Source organism: Dipodomys spectabilis, unplaced genomic scaffold, assembly GCF_019054845.1.
Source record: "Dipodomys spectabilis isolate Male_0828 unplaced genomic scaffold, ASM1905484v1 ptg000178l, whole genome shotgun sequence".
Taxonomy (NCBI): domain Eukaryota; kingdom Metazoa; phylum Chordata; class Mammalia; order Rodentia; family Heteromyidae; genus Dipodomys; species Dipodomys spectabilis.
The window spans coordinates 11,326,759-11,349,400 of NW_024870855.1; the positions used below are offsets into that span (position 1 = coordinate 11,326,759).

At 40.3% G+C, this 22,642-nt stretch overlaps 1 protein-coding gene across 1 annotated transcript in view; it reads right to left on the reverse strand.

The window, feature by feature from the left end:
• Npsr1 (neuropeptide S receptor 1) overlaps positions 1 to 22,642 on the reverse strand; it is a 96,039-nt gene that overhangs the window by 22,494 nt on the left and 50,903 nt on the right. Inside the window, exons 3-5 of the mRNA XM_042695134.1 lie at positions 17,705 to 17,808; positions 2,282 to 2,375; positions 344 to 545 (exon numbers count right to left, since the gene is read on the reverse strand). Of these exons, the coding sequence (XP_042551068.1) occupies positions 344 to 545; positions 2,282 to 2,375; positions 17,705 to 17,808 (400 nt within the window). The remainder of the gene's footprint in view (positions 1 to 343; positions 546 to 2,281; positions 2,376 to 17,704; positions 17,809 to 22,642) is intronic.

A 22,642-nucleotide genomic window follows, 5' to 3' on the forward strand; every position in this document is an offset into this window, starting at 1 on the left:
GAGATATAGACGAAAGAACAGGGTATGAAATTAATCCTAGATTTCAATAATGGGTGACAGGGGGTCAGTGACTTCACCTCTTTGAGCTTGAGTTTTGTCTTTCATGAAATGGAAGCAACAGTCCTCATTCCTCAGGACTGTTCTACCAACAAACATGGGGCGGCAGGCAGCAGCCCTACAATGCATTCCCTGTAGGGGTCAGCTTTCTCCTCTTGACTCTCCTTTGGAGGCCTCAAGCCTGCCCTAGTGGCTTAAGATAAAATATAATGTCCTGGTCACCAGGGAGGAGGGAAGGTTGGCAGATCAGGGCAGTTCCCTGTGGGCCCGGCCTACTGCCCCTTACCTGATGATCACCAGAGGAATGAAGTACACGAGGAAAGCCACGATGGTCATGTATGGAGTCCAGTAGGAGTCATCTGGCCACAGGGCCCAGCACTGCACTTCTCCATTGGACAGTGTCCTTTTCCCAAAGATGATCAGGGTAGGGATGGAGAACAGGAAGGAGAGGACCCAGGCAACCCCAATGAGGACCTTGGCTTGTTTTTCTGCTCAAAAGAAAGGAAAAGAAGCCTGGGCACCTGGAAATAGTATCTGGGTGTGCACTTGGGGTATATTGAAGAAAAGATGAGCTGCAGGGATCTCCCAGAGCCTCTCCTGTCTCAGTTTCTTCATGTGTAAAATGGGGGGGGGGGTGTCTGCGTACAGCTCCCACCAAAAGTGACCATCTCCTTGAATTTCCCCAACCCTGACAGATCCTCCCTGTACCTTTGCTATCTGGTTGGTAAAATTACCTATCCATGTGTTTAGACTTGCAATCTTTAATCAGAAGTAAAAAAAAAGGTGAGCTTTTCTCTGCGCCTTCTGTGTATGTGTATTGCTTTGCTTTTGGATTCTTTTGTCCTTCACCTGTTTTCTGAGTGAGAGCCTCCTGACTTTTTCTTGCTAAAGTTCTCCCTTGAAAGGGTTTTAGATCTTTGCCTGAGGTGTGGCACAGAAATCTCTTCCATTTGTTCTCTTCCTCTTCCTTTATGATTCTTATTATTTATAGGACTAATTACACATTTTTGATGCAGCAAAAAACTATTTTCTTTCATTTGTGCCATTGGTATGATTTCTAGAAAGACTTTTGCCTTTTAAGATTATAAAGGTTTTATTTACTAAAAGTTTTGTTTTACCTGCTTGCCTGCCTCCCTCCCTCCCTCTTCCTTCCTTCCTTCCTTCCTTCCTTCCTTCCTTCCTTCCTTCCTTCCTTCCTTCCTTCCTTCCTTCTTTCCTTCCTTCCTTCCTTCCTTCCTTCCTTCCTTCCTTCCTTCCTTCCTTCCTTCCTTCCTTCCTTCTTTCCTCTCCTTCCTCCTTCTGTCTCTATCTCCTTCCCTTCCCCACAACCCCCTCTTTTTCTTTTGTCAGCGCTGGGATCAAACACAGGGAGGGTCTGATGTATTCTAGACAAATGCTCTACCATTGACTAATTCTCAACCTGTTTTTTTTTTAAGGATTTTTTTATTATTATTATGAAAATACCGTATAGAAGAGTTACAATTACATGGGTAAGATAATGAGTACATTTCTTATCAAGCATTGTTGCCTCCTCCTTTGTTTCCTCTTCCTATCCCTTCCCATCTCTCCCCCCCAACCCCCTCTCCTCCCTCTACTGCCCCCCCCCAAAGTTGTAAAGTTCGTTTTTCTACATAATGACTTGTATAGCTCAGCATCGCATTGTTGCCCCTCAGTAGATGAATGGATCAAGAGAATGTGGTATATAACCTGTTTTAATATAGACAATATTTACTTTTCCAATCCAAGTAGAAATTCTTTATAACTAGCTGTGACATGTGGTGATTTCATATTTATCTTAGTAGCAAGACAGCTAGCTACTCCATGATTACATATCGAGGTGTCTGTTTCTGGAATATGAACACATTGGCCGGAGAGTTTGTTTCTTAGTGCAGGTACACTTGTCAGCATGGCTGTAATGGCACGAGGTGACACCTTGCTTCAAGATCAATGTCACACTACGAGTCCAGCCAACTCCATCCCTCAGCTGTTTGAGCTATACCTGGAAATAACAAGTACCTTTTCTCAGTACCTAAGATTTCTTTCCTATATCTGTTTTTGAGCAATCAAATCCAGGTTGTGTGGAAAGACATAGAGGAGAACAAAATGGGGAGGAGACAGAGAAGAAAGGGGAGAAGGAAGAGCAGTTAAGAATACCATATCAATGAACAGCCCCCGCCCCTGCCCCTCCGTTCAAGGATGATGCTGTGAGAGAGCTCTTGCTCACCTCCTTGCAGAAACTTCATGGGGTGGACAATGGCATGGTATCTGTCTATGCTGAGGGACACCAGCACATAGGTAGAAGCGTAGAGCAGCACAACCTAAAGGCAGAGGAAACTCAGGACTTGGTGCAGATGAGAAAGTATATCACAAAATGCACAGTGTCTTGTGGGAGGGAAAAGTGGGAGAAAATGAGGGCGAGGGTAATAATGTTCGGCAAGAAATCTACACATTACTTTATTCGTGTAACTGCAACTCCACTGTATATCACAATAACAGAAAATACAAAAACAAAATAAAAACCTTTGGGATTGACTGGAGGTAGGAATGAGTGTGGAATTAGGAAGAGCAGACTGCAATTCTTTTTTTTTTTTTTTTGGGTCCGGTCATGGGGCCTGAACTCTGGGCCTGGGTGCTGTCCCTCAGCTCTTCAGCTCAAGGCTAGCGCTCTACCACTTGAGCCACAGCACCACTTCCGGCTTTTTTCTTTTTGCTTATGTGGTGCTGAGGAATCGAACCCAGGGCCTCAGGCATGCAAGGCAAGCGCTCTACCACTGAGCCATCTTCCCAGCCCAAGACTGCAATTCTTTGTGCTGGTATTTGCATTGCTACTACTCATTGGTGAGAACTCCCTCCTCATTCAGCTGGCTTCCTAGGAATTCCAGGGTTCAGGCTCAGTCCCTCTTGACATTTGCAACATACTTGTTTGCAATTAACTTTTAAAGTTAAACTAGTTATCTTGGCCACAATTGATATTTCAGAATAACTAGAAACAAAAGTTCCTTTGCCTTTTGTCAGTGTGAGTATGGCCAAATGAGTCACTTATGAGACCAAAATGAGTCATTTATGATCAAATCTGCTCAAGTGCAGTGAGAAACTCTCCTCTCAACCTCCACTTCCCTAGCAGAGATGTACCTGAGGGTCAGGTGTTCCGGAGTCCTCTCTTCCACCCTACTCATTTAGCAACCTTAGCTAGACCCTCTAGTTATTTTGTATACTGTATTATTTGCCTATTCTGCAGAAGAGGAAGTAGAAATGCTAAGACGTTAACTTCTCTCCTATATGGGACATATTTAGAATGCAATTAAATGGAATAACCGGGGTGGAATTTTTTTTCAGTTACCTTGAAGTGGTATTTCTATAGACTCCAGCTGTAACTTTGCTTTGCAAATTTAGGATTAAATCTACAGTGGACCAGAGAGGAACCTAAAGATAGAAGCAAAGAGTGACTGCCAGGCTTTCTTCTTGGTATTCACCTGGTTTTAATTTGTACCTGGCTGTTCTGATTTCTTTTCTCACTGGCCAATACCTAGCAACCAACTACATCTGCATCTTAACGTGCAATGGGGTTGTGTCCCAACAAACTCATTTAAATTGAGAATATATTAATTTGATAATGCATTTAATAAGTCCAACCCAGGGAACATCCCAGCTTAACATGCCATAAATGTGCTTAGAACATGTACATCGGCCTGAAGATGGTGAAACTCCCAACCACAATGCATATTCTATAATAAAGTATTGAGCATCTCATGCAATTTATTGAACACTGGACTAAATGATAAACAGACTGGCTATGCTTCCACACGATCATAAACTCTAAAACTCATCAGAAACCAGGGACCATCTGGACAATTCCATTCTCTATTTACATCATCACAAATGCTTCTCATCTCTAATGTAGGAGATACAGGGAACAGTTGTGAAGAACAATAGATTGGGGATTAAACCTTGAAGGACAGAAAGCAAATTCTCTGTTGAACAAAAGTTGACAAAAAGAGAAAGAGAGGATAGATGGCTAAGTGAAAAGGAAAGGTCAATCCGTGGGAGAAAAATTAGGTTTCAGCTTGTGATCCATGAATTCAGAAGGATTACGTCTGACCACAGATGACCGAGGGGAAGGCATTGTTACCTGTGGATGAAGCCAAGTCAGAAGATGACACACAATCTCTGAATTCCTGGCCAAGCCACCAAATATATTGGTCAGAAATTTGGGGCACCTAAGTCTGACCTCAGTTCTTTCATGTAGCAAGTGAGAAATTCAGGCATGATGTGAACATAGTAGCGAAGGTGATAGGAATGTTTATTGGAAAGGACATATGGCCGAGGGAGAAAGCATGGGGCACAGACATGCCACAGGAAGGTCAGCCCATTGCAGCCATCTTGTGCCATCTTCACAGTTGCAGACATTGGCTTTGGGTAAAATAGGGAGAATTGGGCTCCTTGGAGATGTCTTTCTGATTGGTGGATGGCCTTTCTGTTTGCTATGAAGTCATGGCACTGGCAATTTAGTGCCCTGTTCTTATGTCCTTATTCTTTTAAATTTTTATGTGTGTGTGCTAGTGCTAGGGCTTGAACTCAGAGCCTAGGCGCTGTCCTAAGCACCTTTTGCTCAAGGCTAGGGCTTGAACTCAGAGCCTAGGCGCTGTCCTAAGCACCTTTTGCTTAAGGCTAGTGCTCTAGCACTTGAGCCACAGCTCTACTTTCACATTTTTTTGATAGTTTATTGGAGATAAGAGTCTCGTGGACTTGCCTGCCCAGGCTGGCTTCACACTGCAATCCTCAGAGCTCAGCCTCCTGAGTAGCTAGGATTACAGGTGTGAGCCACCTGTGCTCATATAACAGGTTTCAAAGTTTACAAATTGAGAGATGTTGCTGGCTGCATTGGCTCACACCTATTACTAAGTACTTGGGTGGCTAAGATGGGAGAATCATGGTTTGAGGCCAGCCTGGGCAAAAAGTTCATGAGATTCATATCTCTACTAATAAAAAGTTGAGTGTGGCTGGGCACTGGTGGCTCACACCTGTAATCCTAGCTACTCAGGAGAGATCTGAGGATCACAGTTCAAACCAGCTGGGCAGGAGAGTCCGTGAGACTCTTATCTCCAGTAAACCACCAGAAAACCAGAAGTGGTGCTGTGGCTCAAGGCTTTAGCCTTGAGCTGAAGAGTGTAGGGGCAGTGCCCAGGCCCAGAGTTCAAGCCCTGTGACCCCCCCAAACCCCCCCCAAAAAAAGTTGAGTGTGGTGGTACTCACCTTTCAACCCAGCTATTCAGTAAGTATAAATAGGAAGATTGCAATCCAGGCTGGCTCAAATGTGAATGCAAAGGCTACTGGAAAAATAACTAAAGCAGAAAGGCATGGTTCAAGTGGTAGAGCACCTAACTAATAAGAACAAGGCCCTGAGCCAAACCCTGCACTATCAGAAAAAAATGGTGATAAATACAAAGATATATCAAACAATTAAAAACTAAAATGAGGTATTTATTGCAATACTTCTATAATAAAAATTAAATTGAAGACAAATAGAATTACATGTGACAGATTCTTTATGTTGATAAAACACAATAAATAACGGAAATAAAATATTTATAAAGGTATATGCAACATATAACATATCACTAAATGTGTAATAAAATTGTTCCAAGCTCTAGAACTTTACAGAAGAAAAATATGCACACAAATAAGTATGTCAGAAAAACTAAACTTTATAAAAATATCACCCATTATTGTAAATATACCTTGACAATGTTTTTTAAATGGTTATATGCTAAAATCTACCAAGAAAGAGAATCCCTCAGTAGACTAGAAAGAAAACTTATTTAAAAATTCACATACTTTAAACAAGCCATGAAGCTGAAATTAGTACCATGTTTTTTTTTTTAAATACCACTTGGAAATTTATACATCCTCATAATTAACTCAAGTCAAGAAGGAAATCAAAGTACAATTATAGCCAATTCATAAATGTCAACAATGAAAATTCTACACGTCAACAACATATGGGACTCCATTCGCAGAGCAGATGGCAGCCTTGGGACATATGTCTGAATTCTCACTACCCACCCCTTAATTCTGACAGAAATGACCTAGCAAATACAAAACCCAAGAACATCTAAGTGAGATTTAAATGCTGGAAACAAAGAAATTTTACTTAGAAAAATGCCAGATTGGAGTCAAATGAAGTAGAATTCTTGGACTGACTTAAAAAAAATACATACTTAGCTTTTTAGAACAGTTATATTTATTTTAAAATGCTTGCAAATAGTACATAGAATTTCTATGTTATTTGGTATTAGTGTGGTGTCAGAATGTTACATTTATGAATACTGACCAGTCAAGCCATGCACCAGTGGCCCATAACTGTAATCCTAGCTACTCAGGAGGATGAGATCTGAAGATCATGGTTCGAAGCCAGCCTGGGCAGGAAAGTCTGTAAGAGTCTTATCTCTCATTACCAATCAAAACAAACAAAAAAAATCCAGAAGTGGAGCTGTAATTCAAATGGTAGAATGCTTTCCTTGAGAAAAAAAAAAAAAAAACCCAAAAAGCTCAAGGACAGTGCACATGCCCTTACTTCAAGCCCCAGGACTGGCACAAAAAGAAAAACAACAATAACCAAAACTGACCAGTCAATATTGAGTCATTACTATTAACTACACATCCTGGTTTACATTAAGGTTCACTGTCTTGTATGATTCTGTGGGTCTAGGTATGCATAATGTCATGTTTCTTTCATTACATTGTTATGCAGAAGAATTTCTCTGACTTAAAAATCCCCTGTGTTTTATCTTTGCCTAATTTCTTCCTCCATATTCCCAGGAGCCACTTTTTAATTTTTTTTTTTTTTGTCATTGTGGGGCTTGAACTCTGGGCCTGGGGGCTGTCCCTCAGCTCTTCAGCTCAAGGCTAGCAATCTACCACTTGAGTCACAGCACAACTTCCGGTTTTCTTGTGGGGTTAATTGGAAATAAAAGTCTCATGGACTTTGCTGCCAAGGCTGGCTTTGACCTGTTATCCTTGAATTTCAGCCTTCTGTATAGCTAGGATTATAGGTGTGAGCTACCAGTGCTTGGCGCTTTTTTTTTTTTTTTTTTTTTGAGAATGTAATATAGTTAGAATCACTGTGTATAAAAAGGTGAAGACTGGATTCAGGCAGCAATGAATATATGTTCATTTTGTAATTCTACATTGTAGGTGTCTAACTGTTTATTCATTCAACGGTTTGAGGGACAGTTGAATTACTGCTATAAATGTCTTCTTTGTATATTCATGCACATGTTTCTGTGTGGACATAAATTGTGGAAGGCAATTGCACAAATGACTAGGATCACAGCTGCTGGAATGGGTGGTAAGAGGACACTTGACTGTAAGAAACTTCAAAATTATCTCCCAAATTGGCTGTATCAGTTTTGAAATTCTATCAGTAACAAAGAAGTGCTCCCATTAATCTACATTCTCACCTACATTTGCTACTGACAGATTATTTTGAATGATTATTTATCTAACAGATACTTAGTTGCAAATCTTTGTTTTAATATGTAATTCATTATTTATAATGTTGAATATTCTGTATACATTTGCCATCTTTTTGTGTGTATGACATTCCTGGTTCTTGAGCTCAGGCCTTAGGTCCTGTCCCCAAGCTTTTGTGGTCAAGACTAGCACTCTATCACTTAATCTACAGCCTTACTTCCAGATTTCTTCATTTCTTTACTAATTGGAGTTGAGAGTTTCATGGTCTTTCTTCCCAGGGCTGGCTTTGAACTTTGATCCTCAGATCTCAGCCTCCTGAGTAGCTAGGATTACAGGCGTGAGCCACCCATACCCAGCCATTTGTTATTTTTACAGAGGTGTCTTCAGATCTTTTACCTATTTGTAAGGGTAGTTTGTGTTTTAAGAGTTTTTTGTGCATTTTGGATATAAATTCTCTGCAAAACATATTTAAAAAAATTTTCCATTCTATAGATTGAATTATGTTTCCCCTTCACAGTTGTAAAGAATTTGTTTAGTAAAGACAAAGGAAAAGCCACTAGGACTGTGAGCAATGGGACCTGGAAACAGGTGTCTCTTAATTCTTTTAAGCAGTGTTCTGTGTAGACAAGTTGATAGTTATTTTTGTTTATTTGGGTTTTTTTTTTGTCAGTCAGGAGGCTTGAACTCTAGGCATGGATGCTATCCCTGAGCTCTTCAGCTCAAGGCTAGCGCTGTATCACCTGAGCCACAGCACCACTTCTGGTTTTCTGATGGCTAATTAGAGATGAGTCTCATAGACTTTCCTGCCCTAGCTGGCTTTGAACCGTGATCATTAGATTTCAGCCTCCTGAGTAGCTAGGATTACAGGTGTGAGCCACTGGCACTCAGCTAGTTGATAAGTTTAAAAAAAAAATAAAGTCCAGTGTTTCTAGTGTTCCTCAGCTTTGGGGTTTATCTATGTCCATACAATAATTTGGTTAATAATGAATTTACAGATCATATAGAGGCAGAATAGAAAAAAATATTGTCTTCCTATCCATGAAGATGAGACACTCCATTTATTTAGATATCTGAGTTATTTTTCCAAGAGGTTTTTAAAGCTTTGCACTTGCTTGACATACTTGCTTGGCTAGCGCTCCACCACCTGAGCCACACTTCGAGGCCATCATTTTTCTGATTAGACACAGAGCCTCATGGACTTTCCTACCCTGATGCCAGCCTAGGCTAGTTCTATCTGGATCTCAGTTTCTTTAGTAGCTAGGATTACAGGTATGAGCCACTAGTGCCCACTTGGTGTTGTGTTTTTAATTTCAAGTTGAATTTTTATTGATATAAACATTGTCGGTTGAATATTAACATTATATTTTCTTAGCCATTCTATATTGCCTATAGTCCTGCTGGTTTTTATGGTTGTTGTTTGCCTGCCTGCTTTCAAAATGTTGATTTAAGATTGAAGGCATTTTTAACTACATCGTTTCCAATCTGTAAGTGTTTTCTTTATTTCCTCTTCTTCTTCGTAGCCCACTGAATTAGCAGAGCTTCTAATACTGAGTTGAGCAAGAGCAACAAGAGGGGCATGCCTCTTCCATTTCCAGTTTTAAGAGAAAAACTCCTAATTTATTACCCTTAAAGAGAGGTTAGACACTCTGTTGCCTTCTGCATGTGGCCATTTTTATTTCTTCCCTTTCCTCATATTGTGATGCAGCAGGGGTGGTAGAAGGGGAAGTGGACAGGAGAGGGAGGAGGATGAAGGGAGGAAGGAAGGAAGAAGGAGAAGGGAAGAGGGCAAAAGAAGGTTTTAACAGAGCACTAGGCCCCATGCTGTTTGACCTTCCAGCCGCAGGAACCAAGTAAGCATACACACACACACACACACACACACACACATACATGCATATATATGTATATATAAAATTGTAAAGATATTGTACAGAGGGGTTATAGTTACATGAGTAAGGTAATGAGTACATTTCCCCATCAAGCATTGTTACCCCTCCTTTGTTTTTCCCCTACCATGCCTTCCCTTCCCACATTCCCAACACCCCCCCCCCCCCCCCCAGGTAAGCTTATCAGTGATCCAGCCTCAGGTATAATGCTATAGCAACTCCCACAGGGCCTGCTGCTCCCTGTACTGCCTGCGTTAGGTCCAAGTTTCTAATTCTGTCAATCCTTGGAAGGGCAAAATTCAACCACACTCAAACTGTAGTACTATTGAGTGGGTGGAATTCCATACGTATTTTGATACCAACACATTTGTTAGATACAGGGCTTGCTAATGTGCTCTCTCATCCTTTATTGTACCCTTTGCTGTGAAGGAAGCTTGCTCAGGTCGATGCAATCCCATTTGTGCCTCTTGTTTACCTGAGCTTTTAGAATTACATATAGCTCAAATATCCTTGCCTAGACAAATGTCAAGATTTCCTTGTTTTGTTTTTTTCCTAGTAGTTTTATTATGTTAGCTATTTTGTAAGTGTTTAGTCTATTCAGAATTTATTCTTATGTATGGTGGGCAATAAAGGTCTCATTTCATTTCATTTAATGAATTTATTTATTGCCATACAGGGTTTTAAACCCAAGCACTCGCAATTAAGTTGATATTCTACTACTTGAGCCACACCCTAACCCTATATTTGCTTTAGTTTTGGGGCTTTTTAAAAAAATAAATAAGCTTTTACAATGCATTTTTGCCAGTTTATGGTCTCTAGCTGTGTTCTGTCTTATGCCTGGTTGGGATTCAGATTGGAAGCAAGATACTCAGCTTGTTGTTTTGGTCGGTCGTGGGGCTTGAACTCTGGGCTTGGGTGCTGTCCTTGCGCTCTTCAACTTAAGACGAGCACTCTACCGCTTGAGCTACAGTGCCACTTCCAGCTTGTTTGTTAAGGTGGAAGCTTGCTAAGTTTTCAACCAAGTTGGCCTGGAACTGAGATCAACCCAACTTCCACCTCCTGAACAGTTAAGTTTACAGGTATGAGTCAATGTGGTTGGGCTTTAATGTCATTCTTCTTTATGTGAATATCCAGATTTCCCAGTGCTATCAGTGAACAGACCACCCTTTTCCTATTGTGTGTTCTTCTCATGTTTGTTGGGAATTAAATGAAACTCGATAAATGTATTTATTTGGGGTATCTTTTTTGTTCTATTGTTTTATTGTATTTTTATGCAAGTATCATGCTGTTTTGATTCTTACAGATCTGTACTGTATTTTTAAATTTATTTTTTGAATATTTTTATTATCTTTTAGTAGTTTTACAAAGGAGCTGCCATTGACCAAAGCAGTGTATGAATACAGTGTATTTTGGTTACTGCCACCCCTTTCAACATTCTTGCCTACTCCTTGCCTTACTTACCTTAGTTTTAGGTTATATGTTTACTTTTTTGCCCTTTAACATAGCAGTTTATGTGTACTGCTGCATCTTGATCTGTGACATCTCTTCAAAATGTAGACCCCTCACTGACCCACTCCTTTCCTAATATTTCTCAATCCTGTGGTATATACACGATGAATTCTTGCCTGCGCTCTCTTCCCTCTCCCACTTCATTCTTTGAAGCTCCTCTCGGCCCCATCCTACCCTCTTGCATGTACTCATTTCCTGGTACTTATTTTGGTGGGCTTTGATTTAGTATTCAGTTAATTAATGTGTAACCCCTGGCTTACTACCCAGTGTGTTTACTTGTAGATTTACAGGCACGTGCTGGCTACCACAAATGAGAGTAACCATGCAACTTATGTTTCTCTAGGTCGGGCATACTTTGCTTAATGTAATTTTTCCAGGTCTTTCCATTTCTTTATGAATGGTACAATATCATTCTTTTTGATGGATGAGTAGAATTCCATTGTGTACATATACCACATTTTCTTGATCTGTTCATCCGTTGAGGGGCATCTGGGCTGATTCCATACCTTGACTTATGGTAAATAATGGCTGCACTGAACATGATTGTACCAGTAGCTTTAGTGTTTGCATGTACTTTGAAGTCAAGTATTGTTATGCCTCCTGCTTTATTCTCCTTGTCTAGTACTGATTGGGCTGGGTTCTATATGTATTTTAAGACTGTGTTTTCTCTTCCTTCCTTATTTTCTTTTCTTTTCTCTTTTCTCTTTTCTTTTCTTTTTTTTCCTTCTTCCTGCCAGTCCTGGGGCTTGAACTCAGGCCCTGGGCGCTGTCCCTGAGTTTTTGTTCTCAAGGCTAGCACTTTGCCACTTTGAACAACAGTGCCATTTCTGGCTTTTTAGTGCTAATTGGAGATAAGAATTTCATGGACTTTCCGGCCTGGGCTGCCTTTGAACCGAAATCCTCATAACTCATCCTCCTGAGTCACTAGGATTATGGGCATGAGCCAATGCCCAGCCTGAAAAAGTGCCATTGGAATTTTGGTGCAATTGCACTGAATCCATAAATCATGTTCAGTAACATTTTTACAATATGAATTCTTCTAATCTACGGATGTGAACTATATCTCTATCTACCTGTATCATCTTTAACTCCTTTAGTCAATATTTTAGTATAATCAGTATTTAGATCTGTCACTTCCCTGTTAAATTTATTTATAAATAATTTCTTATGTGCTTTTATAGGTGTTAGAAATAGGATTGTTTTCTTGATTTCTTTTTTTCATTTGATTTCATTTTTTTCATTGATTTCTTTTTTGTTATTTGTATATGGAAATTCTTCTTTATATTCTGTGAACTTATTAATAACTAATTTGTGTAGTCTTCAGATTTTTCTATTTGTAAGATCATCTTACCTACAAACAGGCAATTTTGCTTCTTCATTTCTGCTTTGGAAGTCCTTTATTTCTTTCTCTCTCCTGCGAGGACTCCCATTCTGATGTTGAATAGAAGTCATGAGAGTGGCGTCTTTGTTCCTGACTTCAGAGAGCGAGCACTCCATGTTTCACAGTGGAGTCTGATGTTGGCTGTAGACTTGATATAGACTTATTGAATTGCTGTGCTTTCTTTTCATATCAATTTTTGAAATACATATAAAATATTTATATATGGGAACAAATTAAACACTAAACACAGGATATCTATAATTCTAAAATATTACATACAGAATATATGCATGTGGTTAGGATATGGTTTTTCTTTAATAGTTTTTTTTCTTTGTTCTTGTTTAAAATTTTATTTTATTGTAAAGATGCTGTACAGAGGGTTTACAGTTACATGAGTAAGGCAATGAGTACATAACTTGCCAATCGTTGTTACCCCTTTCCTTCTTGTCCCATTATCCTTTCCCTCCCCAACTTCCCACACTCCTCCCCACCCCATCCCACCCCCCTGCCCAAAGTTGTAAAGTTCATTTCCAATATACTGTCCTGTGGGTATCATTGTTGCAGTGGGTCATCCTGTGTCCTTGTTTCAGCATTTTGTTATTCTCCTTCCCCTCCCCAGATTAGACAACTATATATACAAGATACAGGGTACAAAAATAAAATACAATGACAACAGAGGATATACCATAGGGGCAATAGCATACAAAGGAAACAAAAAAGAATCCCATAGAACATTTAAAACAATAACAACAAAGGCAGACCTCTTGTCTTGGGGTTCATTTCACTTAGCATCATCTTATATGGACATATGTACATAGCTTTTGAGCTTTTCAGCTCCTTTGATAAGATTATCCTATATGTATACTCATTATTGCAAATAAAGGAAACATGGGACCTAAATTTCTTTGGGACTGGCTTACTTCACTTAATATGATTTTTTTTCCCAAGTCTTTCCATTTTCTAACAAATGGGCTGGCATTGCTCTTTCTGATGGAAGCATAGAGTGTATATATATATGTAGATATAAGATCTGTCTATCTATCTATCAATCTACACATGCCACATTTTCTTGATCCACTCATCTACTGAGGGCATCTGGATTGGTTCCATATCTTAGCTATGGTGAGTAATACTGTGATAAACATAGTTGTGCTGGTAGCTTTAGTATGGCCTTGTTTGTGATCGTTTGGGTAAATGCTCAAAAGTGGGATTGCTGGGTCATAGGGGAGCTCTATGTGGAGTCTTCTGAGAACCTCCATACTGCTTTCCAGAGTGGTTGAACAAGTTTTCACTCCCACCAACAATGCAGTAGTGTTCCCTTTTGGTCACATCCCCTCCAGCATCTGTTGTTATTAGATTTCTTGATTATAGCCATTCTAACTGGGGTGAAGTTGAATCTCAATTTTTGTTTTGATTTGCATTTCTTTTATGGTCAGAGAAGTTGAACATTTCTTCATGTGTCTATTGGCTATTCTTATTTCCTCTTCAGAGAAGTCTCTCTTTAAGTCTTTAGCCCACTTGTTACAATGGGGTGGTTGTAACTTTGAGGATTTGTTGTTGAGGGATTTAATTTTTTGAGTTCCAAGTATATTTTAGATATGAGGCCCTTATCTGTTGTATAGCTAGTGAAGGTCTTCTCCCAAGTCCGTGGGTTTTCTATTGATCTTGCTAGCTATGTCCTTTGCCATGCAGAAGCTCTGCAGTTTCATGCAATCCCATTTGTCCAACCTTTCTGTGATTTGTTGTGTTTCTGGGTCTTTATTAAGAAAATTCCAGCCCGTGCCAAGGAGCCCTAGAGTTTCTCCTATTCCTTCTTGCAATGTTTTCAGGGTATCTGCTTTTACTTTGAAGTCTTTGAACCATTTGAAGTTGATTCTGGTGCAAGATGATATATAAGGATCTAATTTTAGTTTCCTACAGTTGTTTATAAAAGACTCCAAATAGCAACAATAATCCTTAGCAGAAAGAACAGTGCTGGAGGAATAACAATTCCAGACTTCAAACTCTACTACAGGGCCATAGTAATCAAAACAGCTTGGTACTGGCACAAGAACAGACCTGAAGAACAATGGAATAGAATCCAAGACCCAGAAATGAACCCACAGATCAATAGCCACCTAATCTTCAATAAGGGAGCCAAAAAGATAGAATGGAATAAAGACAGCCTCTTCAGTAAATGGTGCTGGCAAAATTGGTTAAACACCTATAGAAAACTAAAATCGTACCAATTTTTTTAAAAAAACATTTTATAGGGCTGAGAAGTTGGCTCAGTCGTGGAGCACTTGCCTTGCATGCATGGGGCCCTGGGTTCCATTCCTCAGCACCACATAAGCAGAAAAAGCCAGAAGTGGCACTGTGGCCCAAGTGGTAGAGCGCTAGCCTTGAGCTGAAGAGCTGAGGGACAGTGCCCAGGCCCAGAGTTCAGGTCCCACAACTGGCAAAAAACAAAACGAAACAAAAAAAAAATTTTTTTATATCACAAAGAATGTTAGAGTGTGTGAAAGACCTCAAGGGCAGTCAAGGGCAATAGCTTTGAGGCTTCTGTATTTCTTCTTGAACATGTTTAGTCATGCTCAAATTCTTGGTCTTTGAAGTGCCAGGAATAATGTCTCAGACATTTTCAAAATCTCCACAAACTTCTCATGTCCCAGATTTCATTTTTATGAGTTGCTTAGCCCATTGTTTTCCTCAACTATAACTCAGGCATCTGTGAACTTAATCATTGGCCTGTATTTATTTTGGTTTTCACAGTTGGCAAGTTCTGAATAAATTAAAATACAGACAGCTTTGCAAGTGGGATCTTCCAAGGAACTGTCAGTCGTGCCAAATAATGGCAGATTTCTGGGAATGAGGCTTTGAAAGAGCTCTGCCCCTTTCTACTCTCTCCGGTGGCTGCCAGACTATTTTTACTGTGAACAAGAGCTGTTAATTCAAGGCGACCACAGAGCTAGATCCTGAGGGATGAGAATAATGCAAGCTAAAACAGCACAAGGCTCATTTTCTCCGACTGAGATTTACCCACTTTCTTGCATACATGTTCCCTCAATTGTTACAAGCCTTTGGTTAATTTCTAGAGGCCTACAATATTTAACTCTGGCTTAAATTTTTATTTTTTGCAAGCACTCTTACCATCTTTATTGAGGAATTCTTAGTGTTTTTTTCTTAACCATTTCTGCTGTCTCTAAGATTTTTTTGTCAGTCATGGGGCCTGAACTCTGGGCCTAGGCATTGTCTCTCAGCTCTTCAGCTCAAGTCTAGCGCTCTACCACCTGAGCCACAGCACCACTTCTGGCTTTTTCTGCTTATGTGGTGCTGAGGAATCGAACCCAGGGCCTCATGCATGCAGGTCAAGCACTCTACCACTGAGCCACCTTCCCAGCCCCATATTTTATGTATAGTAATATCTTAATATTCATTGTAAATGTGATTAAAACAAATGTACTGACCTGAATGTTTTGGGGTGATTAAGATGCTTAAGTTGACAATTAGGACATCATGGCTCTTGAAAAATATAAAGGTGTATGCAGTTGCTAGCCTTAAACATGTCCCTAAGAATCCTTGCTTCCTGGTGCAGGCTGTGTGTTGTTGCTGCTCTGTGTATCAGTCAGAGCTGGCTTGTGTGACCAGAAGGAACAACATGGAAGCTGTGGTATGTCATTTCTAAGGCTACTTCAGGATGTACATTGCCTCTTCCATTGTGCTCACTCAATGACCATTGCAATTACACAAAGAGATTATTCATAGGAAATCCTCCTTCCATGCTGGGATAATACTCAAGAAGTCCTTTGAGAGACTGATTGGAGATTTGGGAATCCTGACAGGACTAAGGGCCAGCTTTCTGAGCAATCACCTTGCACGTGAGTTGCCTTGCCCAGGCTGGCTCTCCATTAACTCCAGGGCCTTGAAACACTTGATGGAACCTTGGACATGATAAGCCTTTACCCAAGCTGCCCAGCCAAGCTACTCCTGAATTCATGGCTAATAGAAATGGGGAGATGCTTAGTGGTTTTAAACATTTCATTGTTTCAAGCACTTTTACTGTAATTTGCTTCTCAGTAATTGATTACTAATATAGTAAGCAACTGAAAGCATTTATCTACCAAAACCCCCAAGAAGAAATTGGAATATGTTGTAAACAACAAATCAAACAGAAAAGAAAAACCTACTCATGAGAAAATAATTTCCCTATGTGGTTGTAGGGGGTCTTTCACACCCAACAGACTTTTAAGGCTGTATTTATATCAGAAAAGAATTTTGAATTCTGAAGATAGAACACCAAATGATAAGACAAGTGAAAAGCATGATCTTTGCTCTGAATGTAGATACAAAGATCCTAAAAAAAGTTCCTAATAACAATGGTAATCTAGCAGGGTGGAAGTTTCCGGAAATGCATTCTACTTCTATAAAGTTACAGTAGTTTGGGCCTGACACTATTTTAATAGAACTATATTAATGGAAAACAATGTTAAGATCTCAGAGTACATCAGTCCTAACATTGATTATCCACTGGCCCAATCTTTCAATATATAGCTAAATTATTTTAATTTATATAATATACATAAATAATCTGTCAATGAATATATGATATATCAATATGTGATGATGGGTCAACAGTAGAAGTATATGATAAATGTAATACTTTAGGCCACATAGACATATTTCAAATATGACTTATTTACAATTATTTATTTAAATTATTTAAAATTTAAATAACTTATTTAAATTACAAAGCCATATTTCAAACATTTAAAAGATGTGATTTCCATTGAATTTTATTGACAGGCTACATGGAATAATTACCTTCAATCAAAAAGTAGCTCTTAGGAAAACTCATAAGATAGCATCCATCTGCAGTAATTGAATGAGGATAATAATGTAGAGAAGAAGAAATTCAAGTGTCAATAGATCTTTGAAAAAAAGTGCAGTTTAGGTGGGAATCAAAAAGCTAATACTTATTTTCTAACAATTTGTCCACGTTTTCTAACAACAAAAACCACAGTGCTGGGTTAATTTGAGAGGTAAAAGGTGAGGTGAATTTGATTGGCAATTTCTTTTGGAGAACAATTTTATCGGCAATAATTTTATTGGAAGTTTTATTGGCAATTTTTTTAGCTATTGACTTATAAATAAGTTCTACTTCATGCTTGAAATATGAGCTCTTTGTAATTGCTTCTTTGTATTGTCTTATTATTAATAATCATGAATGCATCATTTTTAACAGTACAATTACATTTTGGGAACGGTACAAACTCTGTTGGTCCTTTCACAGGAAAGAATTGGGTAGCTGGTTGCAGAGGAGTGAGGAGTTTGATACCATTTTCTTCATGGAAAAGGCTAAGCGCCAGCGGTAATGGCCGTGTGGCCATAGGGCTCATGGGTTCTAGAAGGTGTCACATACCTGCAAGTATCGGACCACTCGGCAGACCAGGTCAGGCGCCATGAAATCTCCAGTGAACCGCCAAATAATATCTGTCAGGATGTTGACCAGCCCTGTGAAAGAGTCTAGCAAAAATACATACTGCTTAATCTCAGTCTCTCATCAAGATGTGGGTATTGGTGCTGTAGAGATGACTCTGGGAGAGATTTTATTTTGTCTTGTTTTGTCCCTGGCCACTGAGGAATAGGGAAGCAAAGCAAGGGTCCTTGGGCTGATAATATTGGAGCTGTAACCACCTAGGAAGGATTTCAGTGGTGACTTAGGTGGAATCAAACTCATCATACAGCTGACCTTTGAGATCACAGAAGAGGAGAGCTGTGGTAAAGAAGGCAAAATTGAAGACACTAAAGGCTAACTCAGAATTCCTCTTCTACCTTTTACTTTACAGGTTGGATCTCTAATCTCTCTATCCGCAATTCTAGTCTCCTTTTCCTCAAATTTCTCTTCTCTCAACATCTGCCCTTGGAAACAGTCAAGCACACCACCTATGAATTTGATTAAGTGGGAGTGGGCACAATGTGTGATGTTGATGTCACATGTTAATCTTTATCAGAAAGCTCCTAGAAGCACTGCACAGCCATGTGAACAGAATGACTTGTCCAGGTGGCATTATCTGGGTCTTGTCACTGCTCAGCCCTGTGGTGACATAGTGAGCATGTGGATGGGGATGAAGTGACAAAGAGGAGAGCCACTCATGGCCAACACTGGCTATACCTAGTGTAGTCAGAGTGCCAACAGCAGAGTCAGCAATGAGCGCTCAGCAAGGGATTGTTTCTCTCTCTCTCTCTCTCTCTCTCTCTCTCTCTCTCCCTCTCTTGGTTGTGGGTCTTGAACTCTGGGTCTGGGCTGTCTCTGAGCTCTTCAGCTCAAGGATAGCACTCTACCACTTGAGCCACAGCGACACTTTTCATTTTCTGGTGGTTAATTAAAGATAAGAGTCTCATGGACATTCCTGCCCCAGCTGACTTTGAACCGCCATCCTCAGATCTCAACCTCCTGAGTAGCTAGGATTACAGGCATGAGTCACTGGCCCTTAGCAGGGACTGTTTCTTGAGGACACCAACTGGATTCTTTGGGTCAAGTTAACATTGTTTCCTCTCTGTTCTGCATGGAATAGCTGTACATCCTACCAATTGTATACTTATCCGACTACAAGCTAGCACCAACATCACTCACAACACCAGTTTCCTAACTGGGATGGAAACACACAGTGTGTTATCTGATAGTGGAAAAAACCATCACAGAGAAGGGAGTGTGGGATTGAACTCAGGACCCTGGAACCCGTTGTTCGTGCCACATAACATACTACCATGAAGATGCTCTTCTTCCAGAACCCTGGTGTAGCTTCCTTAGGATCAGAGCAAGTGCGGCTTAAAGGCAATGCTAGAATGACAGGACAGCAGTCCACCCTTCACAGTGAAGTGGAAGGAATCAGATCCTTCTGTGGTGCTGGTGTATAGGTCCCAGAGATAAGAGCTAGAGGAAGGAATGGCCTCAGCTGATAAGGCACCCAACCTGTGTCTGCCTGCTCTTGTTTCTGTATAGGAAACAATGTTAAGAAGTTTCAGCCAGCACCAGCACCAGAGAATTGCATACAACAGATGGATCAAAAGCTTGGAGAAGACAAATCCCATAGCAGTTCTGGCAGGTGACAAATGAGAAAGGCAGATGTGGGCGGGGTCTTGAGCATTGTGGGTTGTGGCTGGTCAAATAGGAGCTGCAGGATGCTTTTACTGGGAGAATGGGCTGACTGAATGAGCAGGATATGGGGGTGAGAAGGCACGTGGGTATTCCCTTGTGATTTGCTCACTGTTTAATTGAAAAATAAAGGAAAACAGACTGACGTTTCTCAAGACCTAAGTAGTCAAATGAACAACTCCTCCTCCATAAGCATCCTCCTAAATAAGCTTATTTCTGGGAGCAAACCATCTGAGGAGTTATGCAATTGGGTTTGTTAGTTGCTATTAAGCAAATGATGCTAGATAGATCTGATCAGTAAAAAGCCATTTAGTTACCTAAGTAATGATGTACACTGCAAATAAACTGCTCCTAAGTGGTAATTAAGAGGGCTTTGGGAACAAAGGGCACACTTTAAAGGTCTAAACACATCCATATATTACTCCTGCTTTTAAAAATTTGCTCTGTAAATGAGCCTAGGATGTGGTAACACTCAGAAAAGCCAAAGCAGACTACTAGCCAGCAGGCTTTGTTGTTTCTTTGAGGGTGTCTTACACAAGAGAATGTGCATTCTTGCTTGGATGATAAACATGAGTGGAGGGGGAAGAAGCCAAGAATAAGGAGACAGCAGAGAAAAAGTTGAAAGGACCAGTAAGGGTGGGTTGAGGGAGAAGGAGGTGAAGGATCTTGATCATAGCTGCAGGTAAGGGTAGGAGCAAAGCTATACAGGTAAGAAAATGATAGATAAGGCTGTGTGTGGAAAACAACATTTGTCTGTCATTGCTAGTACCAAGAACAGGAACCAGAGGTAGCAGGAGATGATGTGAAGACCCACCAAGAATCTGGACCTTTTAAGGAGCCTACATTCTTTTCTTTATTCCATAAGAGATAGGGAACATTTATGTCTTCCAATGTGAATTCTAAGTCAATGTCTTTAGTCACTGTGGAGAGGATTAATTGGTAGGTCCAATACTGAACTTGTCATTTATATTATTTAGGGAACTGAGCAGAGTTGAGAAAGAGATAATGAGTTTCTAGTGTATGTAAACAGGAGATCAGGAAGATAGAGAATGATGCAGAATTGAGCTGTGCTTCATTAAGATGAAACAGAGAAGTTCAATGGTTGAATGTCCCTGGTAGATGACTGGCTCTTAGAGTACAAGCCATTAAAGTTAGCTAAAATGAGACCCCGATGAGCTTAGATTTTAATTGGGGTTTTAGACAATTTACATCTTATTGAAAGTCAACAAGGAACTGAGGCAAAACTAAACCTGGTTCAGTTCAGGAGCAGATTGATTCAATACTTCACTTGAATAGTCATAGAGAGGTATGGTCACTTTGAGGGAAAAAATACTATTTTTTATTCATCTCTTAGGAGCTTCTATATACAATTCTGTGTCTGCCATCTAAGCAAACTTTTGGATGTTCTGTTAAAGGGGAGATGCCAGAAAGCTTTAACCCTTCACTCTCTGCTTCCAGCTGTGTCTAAATCACTCTGTGCTTGCTAAGGTGATGGTGTAAGGTTTGTCTTCTGTTCCATCTCAACCTTAGTCATATGCAGACCTGTGTTTCTGGTCACTGTGGATGCTGCCATTCTTTATTTTGGTCGGTCATGGGGTTTGAACTCTGGGCTTGGGCGCTGTCCCTGTGCTCTTCAGCTCAAGGCCAGAGCTCTACCACTTGAGCCACAGCACCACTTCCAGTTTTCTAGTGGTTTATTGGAGATAAGAGTCTCACGGACTTTCCTGCCCAGGCTGGCTTTGAACCACAATCCTCAGATCTCAGCCTCCTCAGTAGCTAGGATTACAGGCCTGAGCCACCGGCGCCCAGAGATGCTGCCATTCTTAACTATGCTAAATCTTCCTCCCATGAAAATAAAACTTCTGCATTGGGTCTGTAATGGGTCCTGCCTATGGGGCATGTTCAGACCCTCTTCTAGCAATAGGAAACTTTTAATTGTACCGAAATGGCCATCTCTTGTGTCTTTCCTCAAGATGCAAGGGATTTCTATCATTATTGTTGTTGTTATTATTATTATTATTGCTGTTTTTGTTGTTATAACCTTTAACCTGTGCTCTGGGGGCCAATGCTTGGCCTCATAGTAGCTAATGTTTCTGTTGAGAGAAGAATATAGGCTGGAAGAAAGGTTCCTATGGCATTTCTTCAGGCAGGGACTCAACCTTCCTATCTATCTGCATACAGTATCTGCAACAATTAGTCAATTCTGCCATCATGTTTTTGAAGCAGTTAGAGACGAGTCTGGACTGAATATGTTTGGCTGTGTGCTAATAAGACTTTATTTGTAAAAATAGGTTGCAGAAGCCAGGTACTGGTGGCTCAGGCCTATAATCCTTGCTACTCAGGAGGCTGAGATTTGAAGATCAAAGCCAGCCAGGGCAGAAAAGTCTATGAGACTCTTATCTCCAGTGAACCACCATAAAACTGGGAGTGAAGCTGTGTTCTGAAAGTGGTAGAATGCTAGCCTTCAGCACAAAAACTCAGGGACAGCCCCCAAGTCCTGAGTTTAAACCAAATGACTGACCAAAAAGAGAAAAAAGAAAAAAAGTAGGTTACAGGCTGCATTACAGGCTGTGGTCTATCATTTCCTGGTCTTTAGCACAAACTTTAAATGGCTTCTTCTGATGTCTGGCAGCTTCCTGTCTTCCATTTAGTCTGATCATTTTCTCATCTGATTACAATTTCATTCTATGGGGAGAAACCTTCTCAATTAGCCCATTGATACCAGCAACTGATCAATGGATCAAAACATTGACTAAAGAAAAAAGCCCACGGATTAGGAGAAGATCTCCACTAGCCATACAACGGACAAGGGTCTCGTATCTAAAATATACCTGGAATTCAAAAAATTAAATCTCCCAACAAGAAATCCTCAAAGAAACAACTGCCTAATAAATAAGTGGGCTAAAGACGTACAGAGAACCTTTTCTGAAGAGGAAAGAAGGATGGCCAATAGACACATGAAGAAATGCTCAACCTCCCTAGCCATAAAAGAAATGCAAATCAAAACAACACTGAGATACCACCTCACCCCAGTTAGAATGGCTATCATCAAGAACTCTAACAACAACGGATGCTGGAGGGGATGTGGACAGAAGGGAACCCTACTGCATTGTTGGTGGGAGTGTAAACTTGTTCAACCACTTTGGAAAGTAGTATGGAGATTCCTCAAAAGACTCCACCTAGAGGGCTGGGATGTAGCTC